Consider the following 18,537-nt stretch of genomic DNA (forward strand, 5'->3'; position numbering starts at 1 on the left):
GCGGCTGTCAGCGCGGATACACGCTCACGGACTTCTAAACTTACCAGTTTCTTGGCTTTTGTAGCGCTTTTCCTCACGACTTTCCCCATCGATGGGTGAAGGCAGACAGCCGTCACAGACAGAAGCGATCTGACGGAGCGGATCGGCCCTGGGGAGCGCCTCACGGCAGCCCAGCTCCGCGGGCCCGGCTCCCATTACACACAGCCGCACACTCCTCTCTGCGTGGAGCAGCAGCAGCTCCACACACAACCCAGCCGTGCTGCCCTGCGACGCCCAGCTCCCCCGCTGAGGCGCGACCCCTGCTCGCCCCCCGGCCGCAACCGCGCACCTGCCTTCCGCCCCGCGGGTTGTGTTCCCAGCTAAACGGACACTGAAATAGCTTAGGCCACACCTGAGTTGTTTGTAAAATCCTTTTTAATCTAATAGAAATGTTTTCATGATTTTTTAAAAAAGATTTCAATGAAAACAGCTTTGGATTCAGACATTCCCTTGCCACGTTGTGAACACAGACAGCAGCATTGCACCAGGAACAGGCAGTGACACCGACCGGTCGAGCTCCACCATTTTGTATGAAGCGGAAAATGAAGCAAACTGCTTGAGTGGAAGATAATTCAAATTATTGTCTTTAATTTCTTAAAAAAAAAAAAAAAAAAACAACCAAAACCAACAAACACGGGCTGCCATCTCTCCATTGTTCTCTCCCTCTCCCTTTGTAAAGGAAGAGTTCAGCTCCTGCAGTCCCAGCACTACAGCAATGTTTGCCAAGTGGAAAAAACACAGTGGGAGAAGCAGCTCTTTATCCCCAGTGCTATTTGAACCCCAAAGTTGCACATCCCTTTAGAGGAAAGGTTTTCTTACATAAGAAAGACAATTAGAATTGGCAAACTGATGCAAAATATTTATTCCAAGTTAGTTATTTTTGATGCAGTAGTTTTTCCCCCTCATACAGACTCAATGTGATAGTCACTTTTTTAAATCTGTAAATAATGTTATCAAAATAATCTTAATCTTTGAAATCTCACAAAAAATTTATATTTTACAATCCACCCTGAATATCAAGGCTGCAAGAAGAAGAACACAAACAATTCCTATATCCAAATATTTTACAGCTGTACCCAAAAAAAGAAAACCACAAACGCCTGGTTAAGTGATGAAGCTCCCCGAGCCGCCAAAAAAAAAAATAAAATAAAATAAAAAATTCATGTTATTAGCATTAATTTAACATAATTAGAACTTCAATAGCCATTTTGTCATTGACAATGATTGTTTTAGCACATGTTACCGCACAACATTGTGTAATGCGGGCGGCACTGTTAGAAGCTTGTTGTTGCAAAGATCAGTCAGCCACTCGTATCCTGCTTACCAGACTGAACTTGTGCACTGCCCCACAAGGGATTTCTGTCAAAATTTGCTAGCTGCACAAACTTCTATTAAGCATTAGGGCAAAACCAAAAGAAAAAGCTAAAGAAGCCAATTTCTCTCTTCTTTGGGATACAATTATTTCCCTTGTGCATGAAGTATCAACAGAAGAAAAAACTGAACAGACTGGAGACAGAATAAACTCTGTTTAGTTTATACAACCCCCAAACACATGTTGAACTACGAACTGAGTTTATTGGGTTGGTTTTATTTATTTTAATTTTCTCGTGCCCACTCTCAGGCATCGTCATCTGAAGTCTCGCTGCTACTGGTTTCTGTGTCCGAGTCCTCAATCTTTGTCTTAAAAGTGCTTCTCCAGTGGAACAACAGGCTGGAGCTGCGGCCCTGAAGAAATCCATTCTTCCCAAATCCGTTTCTTCTTCGCTGTGGGAATGAAAGTAAGCTTTAAAATAAGCACAACTACGGAGAGTAACTGTCACCAGCCACCTGGGGATGCTGTTCTACGGTCACTTGTATATTCATGTGCTCTCTGTGGATGATGGAGGGTCACCAACCGCCATCCAGTTTCATTTCTGCTCTTTGTCTTCCACAACATCCTAAGCACTGCACTACAGAGGACTTACGCAGCAGTGGCAAGAGTTATGAACATACCTGCTCTGATTTAATTTGGAACTCTTTGAGCTCATCCTCTGTGAGGGGAAGGTAATTCTCATCATTTTCAGGATATTCCTGCCATCCCATTTCTTTCAATAACCTGATTCATGAAAAAAAAAGAAGAAAAAAAAAGGGCACAGGAATTAAAGCAATTTAAATCCATTAAACAAAGACAAAGGTGAGAACTGCCTGTCCATGAAACACAAGGTTTTGTATTAAATTACTTTGAGTTCACCAGGGAATCTTCTGCACTACACACCACTTCATGTTTAGCATTTACCCAATATTTTTCTTACTCAGTGTCTTCTACAAACATTTAATCATCAGCATTTCTGTACAATGGGTAAATAACTAGTCTGGCAGAAGGACAAAAACCAAACAGATTTGAAGTTCTACCCAAGGACACTGAAGAAGGATGTGAGATAAACTAGCAACTCAGCTCAAGATCTTCTAAAAGTTACTACCCGCTGACACCAGATGCTCACAGGTCACTCACTAAAATAAGATACAAACTGAGATATAAAGTAAGAATTTTCTTAACTTTCTGCAGAATTTTTTCACAGAATTTAAAGCAGCACAAGAGTATTCCAAGGGCAGATAGAGAGAAACCAGTGAGTATGAGTATGCAAGTACCTGATTCATAACCCAGATCATTACCTTTAGGATACCCAGTAATAAATTAATGGAATTGCACTAGGTTTATGTTGCCTCACCACGTGGGCAGGTAAATCCTAGGCAGCATTAACGCACAAGGACGTGGCACAAGGGAAGTGCAGGAATTTAATTACAGACCTTGGCAAAGTCTTGGCTCAGCTGTCATCAGTGTTTGTTTTACCTGAAACTCCACCACCCAGTCCAGCACATAGAAATGGAACCCACACCTCCAGTTCAGCTTTGTGTACTTCCCAGAAAGTTCTTTGGAATAGTTTCCAGCTTGCACAGTCCGAGGACATGCCGTCTTTTACTCCAGACACCTTACTTGGTTATTTTCTTACCTGTGTTCTGCTTCCAATGAATGAGAGAGGTTTTCCCCCTCCTCTGGCAAGGGGAGAGAAAGGCCATTTTGATGGCAATTCTCTTCCCAGTTTTCCTTTGGTTCTGGTGTGCTGTTGCTCTCCATCTGAAGAAAAATAAAAGCAAAGTGCACAAAGAACACCATGATTTCACACTTCCAAGTTCAACTTTCTGCTCTTGGGAGTAAACCAAAGCCTTCTGAGTCAGGCTTTCAACAGAGCCTGGACTGACAATAACTTGGAAAGCAGCTTCTACCTAGCTGTGACAGGACAATGCGATATGGATGACATTTTGATGCACTGCACTTTGATGTCAGGGGAGTAAGTGCTGGCACTGCTAAGCCATCATCAGTGCCTCCACAGTGTAAGAAAACCATGAAAACCCCACTCTTAAGGTTGCAGTTTACACACACATTAAGCCACAGACTTATGCATTTAGGATTCCGGTCCAAGCCTGAGCCTTAAGCCTCTATTCTACACATTTTACAAGCACCGAATTCAACTTCCCCGTGAATGTAGTTTGACATGAAGTTTGAAATCAAAGACAGTATTGTTCCATCCCTTAGAGAATTCTTACAAAGACCCAGATTACCTTCATCATCTGTCACACCTTCACTTCCACCTCATTTATTACTTATCCTTTTGCATTTCATCGTGCTACGCATCTCCTTTCATCACAGTGCTGCTCACTACCTCTGCTGGCATGCATGTCAGACCAAGGGAAGTCATTCATTTCCACGCCCACAGCCCCAATCACATACACTGCTTTTTTCAGTACCCAACTCCTTAAAAACAGCCATCAGTAAGGACAGTGATCTTACATCATCCAGCTTGTCACATTCTCTGCTCTCTGTTATCTCCCCATTCCGATCATCTTTCAGTGCCTTCAGGAATTCGCTCTTCTTATCAGTGGTGCGACGCATCAGCTTTGTCAAGCGTGAAGAGCAGATCTCGATAGGAGGGGTGGTGCTGGAAGGACTCTAGAGAAAGCAAGCAGAATATGGACACTCGAAAGTGCACCCTCTTGTGAAGATCAGGCCCTTTTAGGATCTGCACTATTAAATGCTCATCAGCTCCTGGACTTGTTCTGAACTCCTTAAGGAACCTAGTTGCAGATGTCCACCAAAACAGTGAGTGGTGTTGTGCTGGTAAGGGAAGAACTGGCTATACATTATGCTCCCACCTATCACTACCAACTTTGTTTTTTTTTCTTTCCAAGTTTTCCTAGGCATCACTGTGGCCAGGAATACATTTGTTTCGTTCCTTGGCAATGTAACTCTCTCACATGTAATGCTGAATACTACAACAGAAAATGTGGGCAGAGAGCTTCATGTGGGACTCAGTCCACAAAGATTATAAAATCAGGGAGCTCAGACTCTGTTCTAATTTGTGTCTTAAGACATCCTGCCTGCCTCTACCCTGAAATTAAGCTTTGGGCTGGGAATCTCTTTTCAGGGAGCGGCACATCTTCAACCAACTGGACACTGAACAGCCACAGCCTCTGTCTCCTCCCCTAGAGAGCACACTGCTGATTCCTGCCTATGGACACCCAAGGAAACCCAGGTTCTGTGCATGGCCAGGCACAGACAGCCCTTGAGCTGTAGGAAATCTGCTCAGCTGAATTCCTGAATCCAAGGAAACCTCACACACTCTTCCCCAGTGCTTTGCTTTCTTAATTACCTTCAATCCCTGAGCAAGGCGTAAGGCACAACAGCTTGCATGTTGGCAGTGGCCCAGCCACGACATTGCAATTAAAACAGCGATAAGCAAGATGAGCTTTCAATTTCATGTTTCATCTTTTTGACTGGCCGTGCAAAGAAAATTTAAAACATCACGAAAAACCTTCCTGCATCCTAACCTTCTGTTCATACATGGACTTCATGGCTGCCTACTGGTAAGGAGTCTAGCTACTTGTGTGGATACCTGACTCTAGAACTTCATATGCAGACATTCTTTTTCTTTATTTACTGGCTTTGATTTTTATCTTTTTCTCAATTAAAAAAAAAAGCACAATTTCCTAAAGCATGTGGCTTCTCCCCTCCCTTTTTTTTTTATTCAAGCTGAGGTGGGAGGGTTGTAAATTCAGGCTCTCAAAAATAAATCTCCTTTATAAAGAAGTGTTGTTATCATACCACACGGTGCTCTGAGCAAAGATCAAGGAAACTAAAATATTTAGCAAACATAACCAAGCAGCAACAGCTGCTTACATTTCTCATGCCTGCTGCACATAAAACACTGATGTGCAATAATGCCATTGAGAGAAGCGTGCTGAACATAACGCCTCACTCTTCTCAGGTAGCCTTCTTTATTTTGCCCTGTTTAACACTGTATTGAACAAATCAACAATGGTAAAAGACACAAAAGACCAAATGTTAGGATGAGAAGCTACTGTAGTCCTTAAAGCTCTCAACATGGTAATTAGTTTGACTGCAAGTGATGGAAGGTAGCAGTGAGCAAAGGAAAATGAAAACTAGGATCTGTGGGTAATTCTGAACGCTCTGCTGAAGCATTTGAGCTTTTTGTTACAACATTACTGAAAGGGAACTGACTTTCATTTCTCTTCTCATTTTATTCAGATTCTCTAGAAGGCTTTTAACACCAGAAGAGACTGTTACGTAAATTTGTACAAGTAGTTGATTTTTGGCATCTTTTCTAAAGGTAGGTTTAGCCATTTGAATGAAATATCAGGGCATCTCTCAGATATTCTAAATGAGAACAATGCATAACATCCAGTCTGTTCAGACACCAGTCTATGAACATTTACTCATACACAAAAGTCATCCTACGCCATCTTAAAACTTCAGACGGTCTTGAATCTGTTGTCAAGCACTGGCTATGACACAGTGCCAGTGCTGCCCAGTACCTTCCAGCTTACAAGACGTTGTGGTCCCTTATGACCAGAGGTCTGTCTTCAACACTTCTGCGGGACAGACTTTATCCCTGTCTCAGAAATAAAAGGACAGATTGGTAGTCCTGCAGAGCCGGGATTACTGGACTACTTGCTGGCCACAGCCCTGTGTTTCCACACTGCCAGTCTCCAATAGATTCATAGAAAAACACATTGCAAGTGTTCAATTTCAGCTGTGATGAATTGTAGCAATTGTAGCTTTTTGTTCAGCTGACTAATGCTGGTAACAGAAATATTAAAGGAAGTATTGCTCTGAGAAAAAGCCCAGCTGCACTCCTCCTGTCAGAGCAGTACAGTATCCAACAGCTTTGCTGACTAAAGTTTCAGCCACAACTTTCTTAGAAAGAATGAAAAACATAGCCAGACCACTTGTGCCACCAGTGTATGATACAAAGTGCATGTTTCGTTGGTATCTACTTGAGGTAAAAGCCTATATGGCTTACGTGTTTATACTGTAAAGGTGTCTGTACTCTACTGCATATTACACAAAAAGGAAGGCTGTCAGTAGCACAGAGACTCAGCCAAAGGACAGACAAAAGGTAAGGAGAAGGGATACAGCACCAGATCTACTTCTTCAAGGGACAGATGCAGGCTTTTTAACCACTGCTTTTATACTCAGGAACAGCTATAGCAGAAAAGCACAGGTTGTTTCAGAGTAAAGCCCACAAAGCAGAGAACCATAAACACGACAAAGAAGGTTTTTGTTAAGGACAAAGTCAGATGCACAACTAAAAAAAAACCAAAAGCAAACACTTCAACCCTCCCCCCCATAAGCTATTACACTTGAAATGCAAACCACACAAATTACAAATTTCCTGAATTAGTCAATTATTGATTTTAATACTTTTTAATTATGACCACCAACTTTTGGTTCACGATGGGGAAAAGTTATTCGATGTCACTTTTCTATTAAGATTCATTGAATTTCAAGATTCAGAAGAGCATTTTGCATACAAGCTATGAAGTGAACCATAGGATGCTGGCCAAAACACATCAAGTCACAGTTGCCACTGAAGTAGTACGTAATTTACATTTGGAGATTCTCTCCGCACATCACACCAAAACCAGAGGTAAGCCAGCCTCAGGCTCAGCAGATCACCTCCCACCAATGTTAAAAGCAGACACTAAGCTGAAACCTTACAGGCTGAACCCCTCAAAGCTCATTGCCTGTGCTGTTGCTTTTCTAGAGAAAAGCAGCGAGGCAGATCACTTTCACTTCATAGGAAAAGAAAGTACTGAAGAACAGCATGGGAATCAGTTTATCTTTCAGTGCACATCTTTTCTTGGTGTCTGCAATTTCGTAAGTCCATGTGTGTCCAACAACACAAGGCTATTAAGTGTGAGGTTGTTTATTTTTAAATTGCCAAGAAATTTTAGTATGTTTGGGCAAACCCCAAAAGGCAATAGCTTTACAACCAGATCTCTTAATTCAGCATATCAAAGATGCACTAAAGATGTGCTAAGAACACACAAGTGCGTTATCCAGGGTACAAAGCCAGGTATCACATGCAGGAGAGATCTTATTTTGTTGAAGCTACAGTAGGTGACGGTGATAAAGTTCCCTTCCTCCACCCAAACCCAATTTCTTACCTCTTTGGGAGAGGTGAGGACTGAGCCACTTGCCAGTACCGCTGGTTTGGTTACAGACACTGGACTGGTAAAGGCAGAGTCACGGCTGGAGGAAAGCGAGCCTGGCTTGTGTTCGTTTCTGTTGGCTTTCCATGGACTTGGCTATGTTGAAAAGAACACACAAGACAGTAAGTGGTAAGACACTCCAATGGGTTGCTTGCAAGCAGTAAAGCAAAAACTGCATTGATAGAAATTGTCTGTTGTGTGGAGTTTTCTCCTCCCTCTCCAAGAACATTCCCAGCAAGTTCACCTCTAAATACATTTTTTCCCCCATTATCATCTCCTTTTTCCTCCAAGTCACAGCAAGTTCTGCTTCACAGGCACGACCCTGTAGCAAAAAAATGCAGTTGGAGCCTAAGGAGAAAATCCAGTGCAGCTCTTCATTAACTGGAATCACCACTGAGGGAATTAGTACATCCTGCAGCTAGGCACAGATAGGAAGCAAAGATGCCAATTAAAACCACATTTCATATAGGAACACTGTATGCCTCAAAGAAAAGGTTTGCCTCGCTTGACAGGAATTTCCCCTGTGCAAGAAAGAAGCACCTCAAGGAATCTTTCTGTCCAAGCCAAGAATGTAAATTTCCTAGGGCTCTGGAAGTGTCCATCACTGCACTGATTTAGCCAATGTGGATGAGCACCTACTGTTCTGCTCTGGATACTCTGCAGTGTTCCTTAGATACAATGGCAATCTGGCTGAAAAGCAGACTTCAAGATAACTTTTTGTTACGTGGAAGATTTTTCTTGGGCCTGTCTTGGCAACCAAGGACGAACACTGAAGTGGCAGCTCTTACTGCAATGATTCTAACAAATGACTTGTATCAAGCAGCGTAAAAAATACATTTGTCAAAGCGTTAAGGCATAACGGTTCCTCTGAACCATTACACTTCTGAAGCCAACTTGATAGCAAAATAATTCATGCACAGTTTGATTAAGTTGTATCTGACATAAAATAGATCTTGTATTCTGGGAGCAATGAAAGCAGAAGCCACAATTTCCCTATGGGCTGCTTTATTCCTTTTAAAATAAACGCATCGCCATCATTCTGGTCTCATTAGCAGCCTTCCACACCAACTTTAGAAGTAGTCCACAGTGCTGAATAAATAATTCAGCACTCATACTCGATTCTGAACATCCCTTTCAAACCCCAAAAAGACCCTAGTCTCCACAATACTGCCTGTAGTAAGTTTCTTAGGAGTGGAGAACTAGTTTGAGAAGAAGCTTCCCTCCGCATACTCACACAGATGCACTTGTTCAGGCACCTGGCTCTTGGCTGCTAATTGTTATTCTCCCACCTTCCACAAAGTGGCAGCTTACGCAAATTCAAACACTGATCACTGTTACTTTCTTAGAGAGACTGCTGGATTCAAGGACAGCAGCCACAGCTGAGCACCAAAAGGAATCACTTGCATATTATGCCCTTCACTCACTGCTCAACTGTGAACAATTCAGCCACATCTAAAGGAAGAACGTGCCTCTATCACTGCCACTGTGTTCTCCTCCTTCGGTACAGCTAACAAGCATATTTCATCCCGTTTGCCTCTGACAGCTTTCCAGTACTGCTGACCTCACCAAAAGGAGCGTTCTGACTCTTAATGCTTCATGCACTACAACTTCCACACAACTTTCTGGACTCTTCAGAACGATGTATCCTACCACAGCTTCCTTCTGTCTCTACCTTTAGAACAAGGCATCATGCACACAGGTTTTCTACCTAAGGACACGCAGATCTCCACCTCTCCTTCTATCAGTGGTCATCATTCACTAACACACAAGATGAGACAGCACACAACTCCTAGCTGTTGCAATCCCCACCAGTGAGCAGCACCACACTCCCTCTACAATCCCAGCACCGTTTCAATGCATACACACTTAATGACCAGAAAACATGTTTATATCACAATTAACACGATGGTGATCTGCTGGGAGCTGCCATGCATCACGAGTCAATACCTGCTCCAGTAGCACAATAGCCTTAATGTGTTATCAGTATTGTCACATCTACAGCATGAATCCAGGTGTAACCCACACCTAGTAACTGTTCTGAACAGAATATCCTTCACCAAAAGGAAAGTGAGGCAGCTACCGTAACATATGGCCATAATTCTGAATTAAATATAGATGTATAAGCTGGAACACAAGTGAGAAAGATGTCAAAACTCAAAATCCCCCCAAAAACAAACCCTGCACTTTTAACATTAGTTGAACTTCCATACCACAGTCGCAAGACTGTCTGCAAAAGCCTGATCATACTTTCTAAATTATCTATGAAAATTAAAGGGTTTATTCCAACTGTGAGCACAGATTAATGCTTTTTTCTTTTGTTTCAATAAAAAATTAAAATTTAAAGGGTAATTTCAGAGAACAGTTTGGAAAAGCCTTAAGAGCAGCTCTTCTAGATTGAATTAACAGAAAAACTTCTGCAAAGGGTTTTAGAAGTAATGAAAACAAGTGCAGTGGCAACAACATGGCAAGGACTAACAGCTATGAAAATATTTATGTTTGACTTCCACAATTCCAAGGCAGTGGGTACACATGTAGCAGCACAGCAGACCTTTATACAGCTTTCAGAAGCACATTTCAATCTCTTGAGCTCTAGTGCCAGTACAGCACTAGTTTTCAAACCTCACAATTATCTTTACACACAAAAACAGCAGCAAAGTTAGAAAAGCTGTTTGCACTCCTTTTCACTCTTTGAAGCAATCAAAAAGACAATGCAATGGTTTGGACAAACAGCACCTTTGGCTTTTTGTTTCAAACACCATTTAAAACATCCAGATTAAAAACTACTAAGGCTGTCTGGATACTTTTATCATCCAAGCTGTACAAGGACAAGTGACAGCTGCATTACTCACTGCACTACAACTGCATCTTATTCAGCTATTCTGAACAAGTATGGATATGGACTGAGATACATAATGGGTTGATTCAGTGAACAGAAAACTCTTCTACTGATAACTTCATGTTAGCCCAATTTATCCCATGTAAAGGAATAAAGGTTTAGATTACCCCACTTGATAATCATTTAAACTATTAGAATTTCTCCTCAAGTTGGCAGAATTCGGTCTGAATCAAGAACTTAGGAAAGGGTAGGAAATTCTGGGTTTGCTTCCACGTAGAAAGAGTTGTTACACTTTCATCTTTGAAGAGCGTAACACCTTCTTCACTAATCACAGAGGTTCTGCAGCAATGCAGCAGCCAGCATTAGCAATTAACATATTTTAGAACTCCAGCATCTGCACACTGTTTTTAAAAAACAAATAATTTTCCTTAACTTCTTGAATACTTGTAATATCAATCCTACAAAATTTCTAAAGCATCTGTAGTTCCCATGTCCAGGGAGAGACTTTTCCCTTGACCCACAGTTAACTTGGCTGGAAACTCTTGTACCTTGGAAGGAGGAGCTGCAGGTTTAGGAACCAGATTTTTGTAGACACTTGGGACAATGGTGGTGGCTTTGTTGCCATTTGCCAGGTGAGAAACAGGTGATGTAAATGCAGCTGAGAAGGCAGCAGCAGGATCCTCTTTTGAAACCTTTTTGATGACCAGCATCTTGGTAGGTTGCTTGGCACTAGGGGGGTTTTCTGTCAAAACAAAACAAAGAACTTGAAATACAAATGTTCTGTTTCATAACAGCTTCAGTATAACGCTCCAGTTTCTCCCTTCCAAACCTCAGACATTACAGCTGATACGCTTTTGTTTCAGTTTTGAGAAAGGATATTAGATAATGACATTAAAGTCCAATCTTTTTTCACTTAACCACAACATCTCCCTTGACTCATAAGTGAAAAGCCAACAGTGATGCCAGCTAACAACCTCCCACTATAAAACAGAGATCAGAACAGATTAATACTTTTTTGAGCAACCATGGATCAGCTGTTAACTCACCAAAAAATATTTTGTGTAACTTGCACCTTACAAGCTGCAGCACTTACATAAACAAGCAATTAGTACTTCTCAGGTCAAACACATTTTCTAGAGCAGAATTATTTATACAGTTAATAATATTTATCACTTTCTGCTTTGATATCAGCATTGCAGACAGCAATGTAGATAACTTCACCTACCCCAAACTCCGGAAGGTGTCCCTAAAGGTTTGTTCTGGTTGTTGTGTCTTCCTGCCTCTGGATTCAAAGATGGCTGTAAACACACAGAACATGCAAGTGAGTATATTCATTATACTGCACATAACAAATAAAGCTTTTGTATTAACATAACATGCTTCTAGGAAACCACAGTCTATTTCTCTTGAGCAGCACCCGAGTTAGAAGAGCACTCTGTCAGAAGACACCTAAAAAGCTCATATTCTCATTTGCTTTTGCAGTATTTCCAACAGAACCATTAGAAAATTGAGGAGAGGCCCTTCAGCATTCTACTACACAATAAACTGATATACCCATAAAAGATTCAGGCATTTAATCATCAGCCTGGCAATATTAGATTCCTAATAAAAAAGAAAAACGAAAAAATCTATATATTTATAGACAAAAAAGCTAAACTATTCACATTAAGCTTTAGAATCCACTTTTCAGGGCAACTGCATTCAGACCCACTATTCTCTGCAGACTTACCTTTGATTCAGTATCAGAACTCAGTGGAACAACTAAGGACATGCTCAAGCTCAAAAAAGAGTACAGAAAATCCAAGCATTCAATGACAAGTGCTCCCGATCAGCTATTCCTCTTCCCCTGTACCAAATAAGTTCAGTGAAAAGAAAAAAGCCACTTTTCCTCTTTTTTATGTATCCTTCACGTTAGTTACTACAGCTACAGACTAAGTCTCCAATGACGAGATTCTGAAGCAGTAGCCATTCCTGTTCTATAAGAATTAGGAACAAATGTTACACCATAGCATGAATGCCCTCCTCAGACCCTAGGAATTCCTGTTCCAGCACTTCACTTTTTAGTTACAGGGCAGTTTTATAGCAGTGCTGCTCACACCACAGAACTCAGAACAGCAGCCTGTTTTACGGGGTCAGGGTCTGTCAGCCACACAGGCCTAAAAGCTGCACACTTAACCACAGTGTACCTTAGTGTCACACCAAAGCAAAGGCGACAGGAGAGCTGCCTAGCAAAGTTTGCTTCTAGACAGCAGATGCAAGGTATTATCTTCTTCAGAGAAAAAAAGAAGGAAAACATATTTACAGAAGAAACAGCCACCTGGTTGGAAAAAGACACTTCTCAAGGTACCGAAGAGAATGAAGAAAGATTTAGATTGACTACAACAGTGTGGCTGCAATCATTACAATAACTTTCTACATTTCAAGAGGCTTTTGTCTGCCTAAAGAACCAGCTTATAGCATGCTTGAGAATCAGATTAACAGAAATCTACAGGTAAGCTTCATCACTGATCTCCAGGTGTTAACTAAGCTCTGATGCAGGCTACCACTCCTACAGCAGAAGCAGCTGAACAAGAGCATGCAATCACTGCCTGGGCACTCCAGTGAAAAACCCAGCAGTTTAAATCTAACTTGGCTCTTGGAGCAATTTAAGCTGAGACACTAGATTCTGTCCTGAAGCATCTGCATGGCATTCATATATTTCACTCCAACTTCTAACCTTCCAAACAGAAGCAGTAACATCAAACTGCCATGAGAATTTCAGATATAAACAACCTTCCAAAAATAAAAACTGAAGAAGGAAGCAAAAAGCTCAAGATGATCTACGTAAGTGTGCACACTATCACTAGAGACTCTCTTGACTGGAAGCAGTAATGGCTTAAGCACTGATGATGCAGTTAGAGGAATCACATTAGGAGGAGAGACTGAGTTACCAGAAAGGTACAGATAACACTGGCCTCATTACACTGATCAACGAGAGCCTGGAGGAAAGTGAAAAACAAGATGCAAAAAGCAAAAATCAAGGTCTGATAAAAATAAGATCTTTTTAAGGGGTGACAAAAGGACAAGAAGAAACTAAATTGGAAAGCAAGAGCAGAAATGGTGCTTACATCTTCACACTTGGAGCAGTTTTGAAAACTAAAGGTATTCCAGTAAAAACAGAGCCAGGATAAAAGAGACTGTTAGAACTAACAATACCATGGGGATCAGAACGCTGGAAAAAGGTGGATGAACTGTAGACACTGATGGAAGAGATGGCTGAAGAAACAATGATTCACAGAGATTAGAAAATATCTCAGACAAAAAAATGCTATTCCAGAGGTTTTAAAGAAGATGGTTGCAAAGGTCTGGGCACGCATCGTGATCAAGCTGGGGGAGGTTATCACACACACCAGCATGTACCAGAACAGGAGACAGGAACAGCAAGACTGAAGATAAGCTATACAGATGTTCTTAGGAGCAAAAAGGGCTTTGTAAGCAAAGCCACAAGGGCAAAAACATAGCTACCATTCCTGTAGCAGATCAAAGCGTCATCTTCTGAGTTCTAACAAAGATCTGGACTTAATGCTTGAGTTACAAAGCTGCCTTCAAGTTCAAAACTACCACAAAATCCAATACTGTGCCAAAACCAATGCAAAAGGTCATCGAGTTCCCCAGTCTCTGGGTATCAATTAGTGTCCTGCAAGCACTGGAATCACTGTTAAATCTGTAGGGATCTCAAGCATGGAATGGAATGCAACTCTAGATCCTAGCCATCTATCGATGATAATAAAAAATGAAATCCGAAAAGCCAACTTCTCACAGCTGCCACTTGTAGTGAGAAGCTACACACTTACAAAATCTTCTTCTTCAAATTGCAAATGCTCTTTGTCTTCCTTCTTCTCTTCCCTGGCTTCAACAGGCAGCTTTTCTTGAAAGGCAGAACTTTTCCGCGAATGGAAGTTGCCATTCCAGTGGCGATGAACTCCAGTTCCTCCTCCACCACGCTGGTTCACGCCATCATGGCCCCGCGAGGGACCATGCCAGCCAGGCTGACTGCCAGAAAGCCCAACATGAGCTCCTTTAGAAACACCAGAATCTACAGAATCATGGCGGAGAAGGGATGGCTGATGCCAGCAGTCTAAACAAAAGGAGATAAGTATTCAAATAATAAAACGTCAACACTGCATGCAGAATGTTTTTCTTGTTAAGTTAGCGTTCACTAAGTAACTCCTAGGCCCAGATTATTCAACAACTGTGTGACCATCTCCCAAAAAAATCAACCAAGCCATACAGTGCACATACAGCTTCCACAGAAACCCCTAAAGGCCTTGGCACGTGTCATGGGAGAACAGAACAGTGCAAATTTCTCATGGGATGTCTTGAAAGATACAGTTTTGAAAAACATTTCTACTCCACAGAACTCTAAATTCCGTAAAATACTCCAACACAGCTGCTCTCAGACTGCACTCCAATCCAATATTTACCTCCTGCAGTTCGGAGGGGCCCATTATTGAAAAATCCATCAGAAGAGTTGTGTCTCCTTCGGCTCACCCCAAAGCGTCCTTCTCCCCGTGGAAGATGCTCTCCATGTTTCTCAAAGGTGGCTGCAGGGGACTGTATAAGGAAAAAGATGATGTAAGAAAACACTCCCAAGCCCACATTCCTGTTCTAGTTCTCAATATAGCATGCATATCTGTACAGCTTAGCCAACACCATTAACAACCACCTGGTCCATCACGACCTGATTAACCATTAAAATATTTTTCACCATTGTCATTTGCAAGTAATGTAAAAGTCACTGAAGAAAAGAGACCTGAAAAGAGAACTCCTGGGTCAACCGAAGCTTTTTCTGGAATCAGAAGATATCTCCACATTAAAAATGTAAAAAACAAAAACAATAAAGCAAACAAAAAAAAAAGCCCTGAACAAACCAGTGAGTATTTCTGAATTTGGAGTTGGAGTCCAAGGCATATCAGTGTACTGCACAGCAATGGCCACAGCAATGGCCACTTTCATAAATGAAATCCAAAGAATTGTATCGTGAGTGCCAGCTCAAGTCTTGACCACTCCACATTATTGGGGGAAGGGGGGTTCTTAATCATTTTCTATTTGGGATTCCATTCAATTCTCAACACAGTAACACTGAACTTCTTCCATGTCTGAATGCAAAGGATATTTCCTCCTCTGAAATGGAAGGGATACATTTGTGGAAACAAACAAAAAAAGACCTCCACCTTAATGTTTCCAGAAGACTTCCCTCAAAATCAAAAAAGTAGTTAAAAAAGCAACAACAAACATTTTAAGTTCAATCTAACACTGGGACAAGTGTATCAACATTACCATAGCTCTGAGAGCAAGCAATCTGTAACTGAGTTACCTTGGTTGACTGTGGTGTTGAGAAGTTAAGCCAGGCAGGAACAAAGTCATGCTGCGCCATTTAGGTCCAGTGTCTCCCTTCAATAAAATGAGGCATCAAACCTCATGGCCAGGATCTGTAAATGAAGAGAACATTCCCTGACTCACATCTCTTCCAGAACCTCAAACCTGCTCTACACTACTAAGAGGGGAAAAAGCACTCTAATTTTTTGTACTGCGCTTGAAAATGACTTTTTTCCTGCTGACTTTGTTCCTCTGAACAAAACAGGTAAGAACTTAAAACATTCCCACCTACTTCCTGTTTATAATTCCATTCTAAAGCCACACCCATGAAATCCATGATAGGATAGGTCTGGAGATGGAGGAAGACAGAACAAACAGCAATCAGTGATCTGTAAAACTGAAATGTGCCAGAATTTGGTACGTTCCTTCACTGCTTTTTGTCTCACAGCCCACACAAGAGTGATCACTTCCGATTTTATTGCAAAGGTTGTACAGTGAACACGATCAAGCCCACAATGCTGACAGAGACACTAAGATCAGAGTCCTGAAGGATCCACCGCAGCCCAGCTCCTGCACCCCAGCACACCAATTTCCACACTCCACAGAACGTCTTATGTCAGAACTGCTTTCATAGCAAAGAAACCAAATGCTTAGGAGCAGAACACAAGCTGGCTGAAAGCTCTGTATCTTAACGGAAGTTCCACCAAAGAGCAGCAGATGTGTCTCCCACTGAGGAACCCGAAACCAAATTTTCTCTCCAGCTTGTCACAGCAACTTTCTCTGCTTAAAGCAAACATAGCTCCACTACTACTCTACATAACTGAATTTCGTCCTTTAATAGAAGGCTCCCTGGTTTACAGCGTTAGTTGATTTTTACAACCTTCAGTTCAGCCACAAACAAGTCAATACTACATAAGCAAAGGAAAAAAAATAAATATGATAACTCACCCAGAGTTTGGCCTCTCCAGTCCAATGTCCTCACTTTTCCTTTGCTTCAACAACCTTCTGGTTCCTTTCTTCTCCAGTATACTCTAAGGCCAGCCTTGAGGCAATAGTGCGTCTCAAAGCAGAGCACGAGAGGCCGCACTTCGTGCCAACTGTACCCTCCACCCCCTCAGCTGCTCATTTTAACCTCTTTTTGCACTCTCACTACAAAAAAAAAAAACAACCTAAGAAGGTAATTTATATTTTAAAAAAAGCCACGACCACGTTCACCTCATTAAATATCCTCTAGTTGTGCTACTACAGAAGTCAGTTACATTACAAAAAGGTTTGCCAAGCCTGAATGACAGCATTCAGAACAGCGCCATGGTTAACACTGAACACGTACACCCAAGTCTGCTGGGCAGCTCATGGTCTGCAGCAGATCAGCCCAAACACTCTGAAGAAAGGATCAACACGTATGAAAAAGCTTGCCCCAAATGCTGAGATCTAAATAAGAAGCATCCGCCAAAGTGCTCTTAAAAGATAAACTTCATTTTTACCAGATACATTGGCTAAAAAAAAAAAAAAAAAAAGTATAGTTTTTTTTTTTTTTAAATGAATGTTAGGATATACTCTAGGCTTCACGTAGCTTGGTTAATGCTCCACAAAGCTAAGCACTACTTGATGTAAAAGCTCAAAAGCAGGCACAAATGTTTATATTCCTGTTTTTCACCATTTACATGCTGAAATATAGGTCATATGAACAGAAAAATGCTAGGTCAAAAAATAATCTCTTCTACTCTATTTTTTCTAGACTGGGTACTGCTTTTAAAGGGAGACAAATTATTCCACAAGAGCTTCTTGTTCTACAGTAGAGAGTTCACTTCTGGGTCATAGTCCTCTTCCATCAAAGAGGTGAGACAGGAACTGTAGTCACTGAAAAAAAAAAAATACAAAAACACAACCATCAATACAAGTGGCAGAAACACGATAAATAATGACTAGAGAGAAGAACAAAAAGAGAAACAGAGCAACTACTGCATAAGTGCCAAAACCTATCTGATCTCTGATCACAAGCAAGGCAGAAATAATTTAATCATCTAAAACCAAACCATAAAAAAGTTAAACCCCTTTACCCACGCTCTCCATCTTCAATGCCACAAGAGGCACTGAAGTACTAAGACAGGATAGGAAAGCTTCGTCTACAAACTCAAAGTCAGCCTCACAAACCATCAGGCTATTAAATAAAATCATCCCCGATATCGATGTCTCAGCAAAAGCTGAAAGAAGCAAAACCAGCATTTGTAAGGAATGCTCTCTCCACTCAGAGAGCAGAATGAAAGGATATTCAATGGCAATCCTTGTCATTTTTCCCCACACCTATGAACTCAATCCTTCCAAGTCATCAGGCTTTTATGGAAGGTTCAAGAGGGGGTATACCATGGGTTTCTAACAGAGAACACCAGGCTTTGTTCTTTTCTTATTCATTTTTAACATGGTTTAATGAGAACAGAACAAATAACGAGACGCTTGTACAGAAGGGTCCCACAGGCACCCCAGTGTCTCTGCCCCCAGTAACACAGCTCCTCTGAAGCTTTTCCCTTTGGTTTCCAGCCTGACAAATGCCACATGACACCAGTAATTTTTTGCTATTGATTTTATCAATTCTTCTGAATGTGTAAACATCAGTTTGATGTAACTCAACTTCATGGTAAGGTGAGCCTCCACACTGGGGAGCAGCAGAACAAAACTATTTTTCTTGTCATGGCTTTTTTCCCTTCAACCATCTTACCTAACCAGCAGAAAACTGACAGGTCTACCACTCCCGA

The 18,537-nt window shown here is 41.4% G+C and overlaps 1 protein-coding gene across 1 annotated transcript; it reads right to left on the minus strand.

Annotated features, from left to right (window-relative positions):
- Positions 1–877: 877 nt before the first annotated feature.
- Positions 878–17,644, minus strand: GPBP1L1 (GC-rich promoter binding protein 1 like 1). Its single transcript, XM_042819219.1, has 11 exons — positions 16,733–17,644; positions 15,783–15,897; positions 14,890–15,019; positions 14,260–14,543; positions 11,652–11,724; positions 10,975–11,168; positions 7,546–7,686; positions 3,869–4,027; positions 3,030–3,154; positions 2,032–2,134; positions 878–1,803 (listed from the first exon to the last, which is right to left on the minus strand). Exons 2-11 carry the CDS (start codon positions 15,840–15,842, stop codon positions 1,657–1,659), a joined length of 1,416 nt encoding a protein of 471 aa, XP_042675153.1. The 5' UTR covers positions 15,843–15,897; positions 16,733–17,644; the 3' UTR covers positions 878–1,656.
- Positions 17,645–18,537: the final 893 nt, after the last annotated feature.

The sequence above is a fragment of the Centrocercus urophasianus genome, unplaced genomic scaffold (assembly GCF_019232065.1).
Source record: "Centrocercus urophasianus isolate 14NV4802_14NV808 unplaced genomic scaffold, USGS_Curo_1.0 seq_18, whole genome shotgun sequence".
Classification (NCBI taxonomy): Eukaryota; Metazoa; Chordata; class Aves; order Galliformes; family Phasianidae; genus Centrocercus; species Centrocercus urophasianus.

What these genes read in the sequence shown, in the direction of transcription:
- GPBP1L1 (XM_042819219.1), bottom strand. Translation starts at nt 15,842, where the DNA reads ATGGCGCAGCATGACTTTGTTCCTGCCTGGCTTAACTTCTCAACACCA. An exon ending in CTGCAGCTCCTCCTTCCAAG is followed by an intron (nt 7,687 to 10,974) that starts GTACAAGAGTTT and finishes TTTTCAACATAG; the next exon opens with CCAAGTCCATGGAAAGCCAA. An exon ending in TCATTGGAAGCAGAACACAG is followed by an intron (nt 2,135 to 3,029) that starts GTAAGAAAATAA and finishes TTCATGAATCAG; the next exon opens with GTTATTGAAAGAAATGGGAT.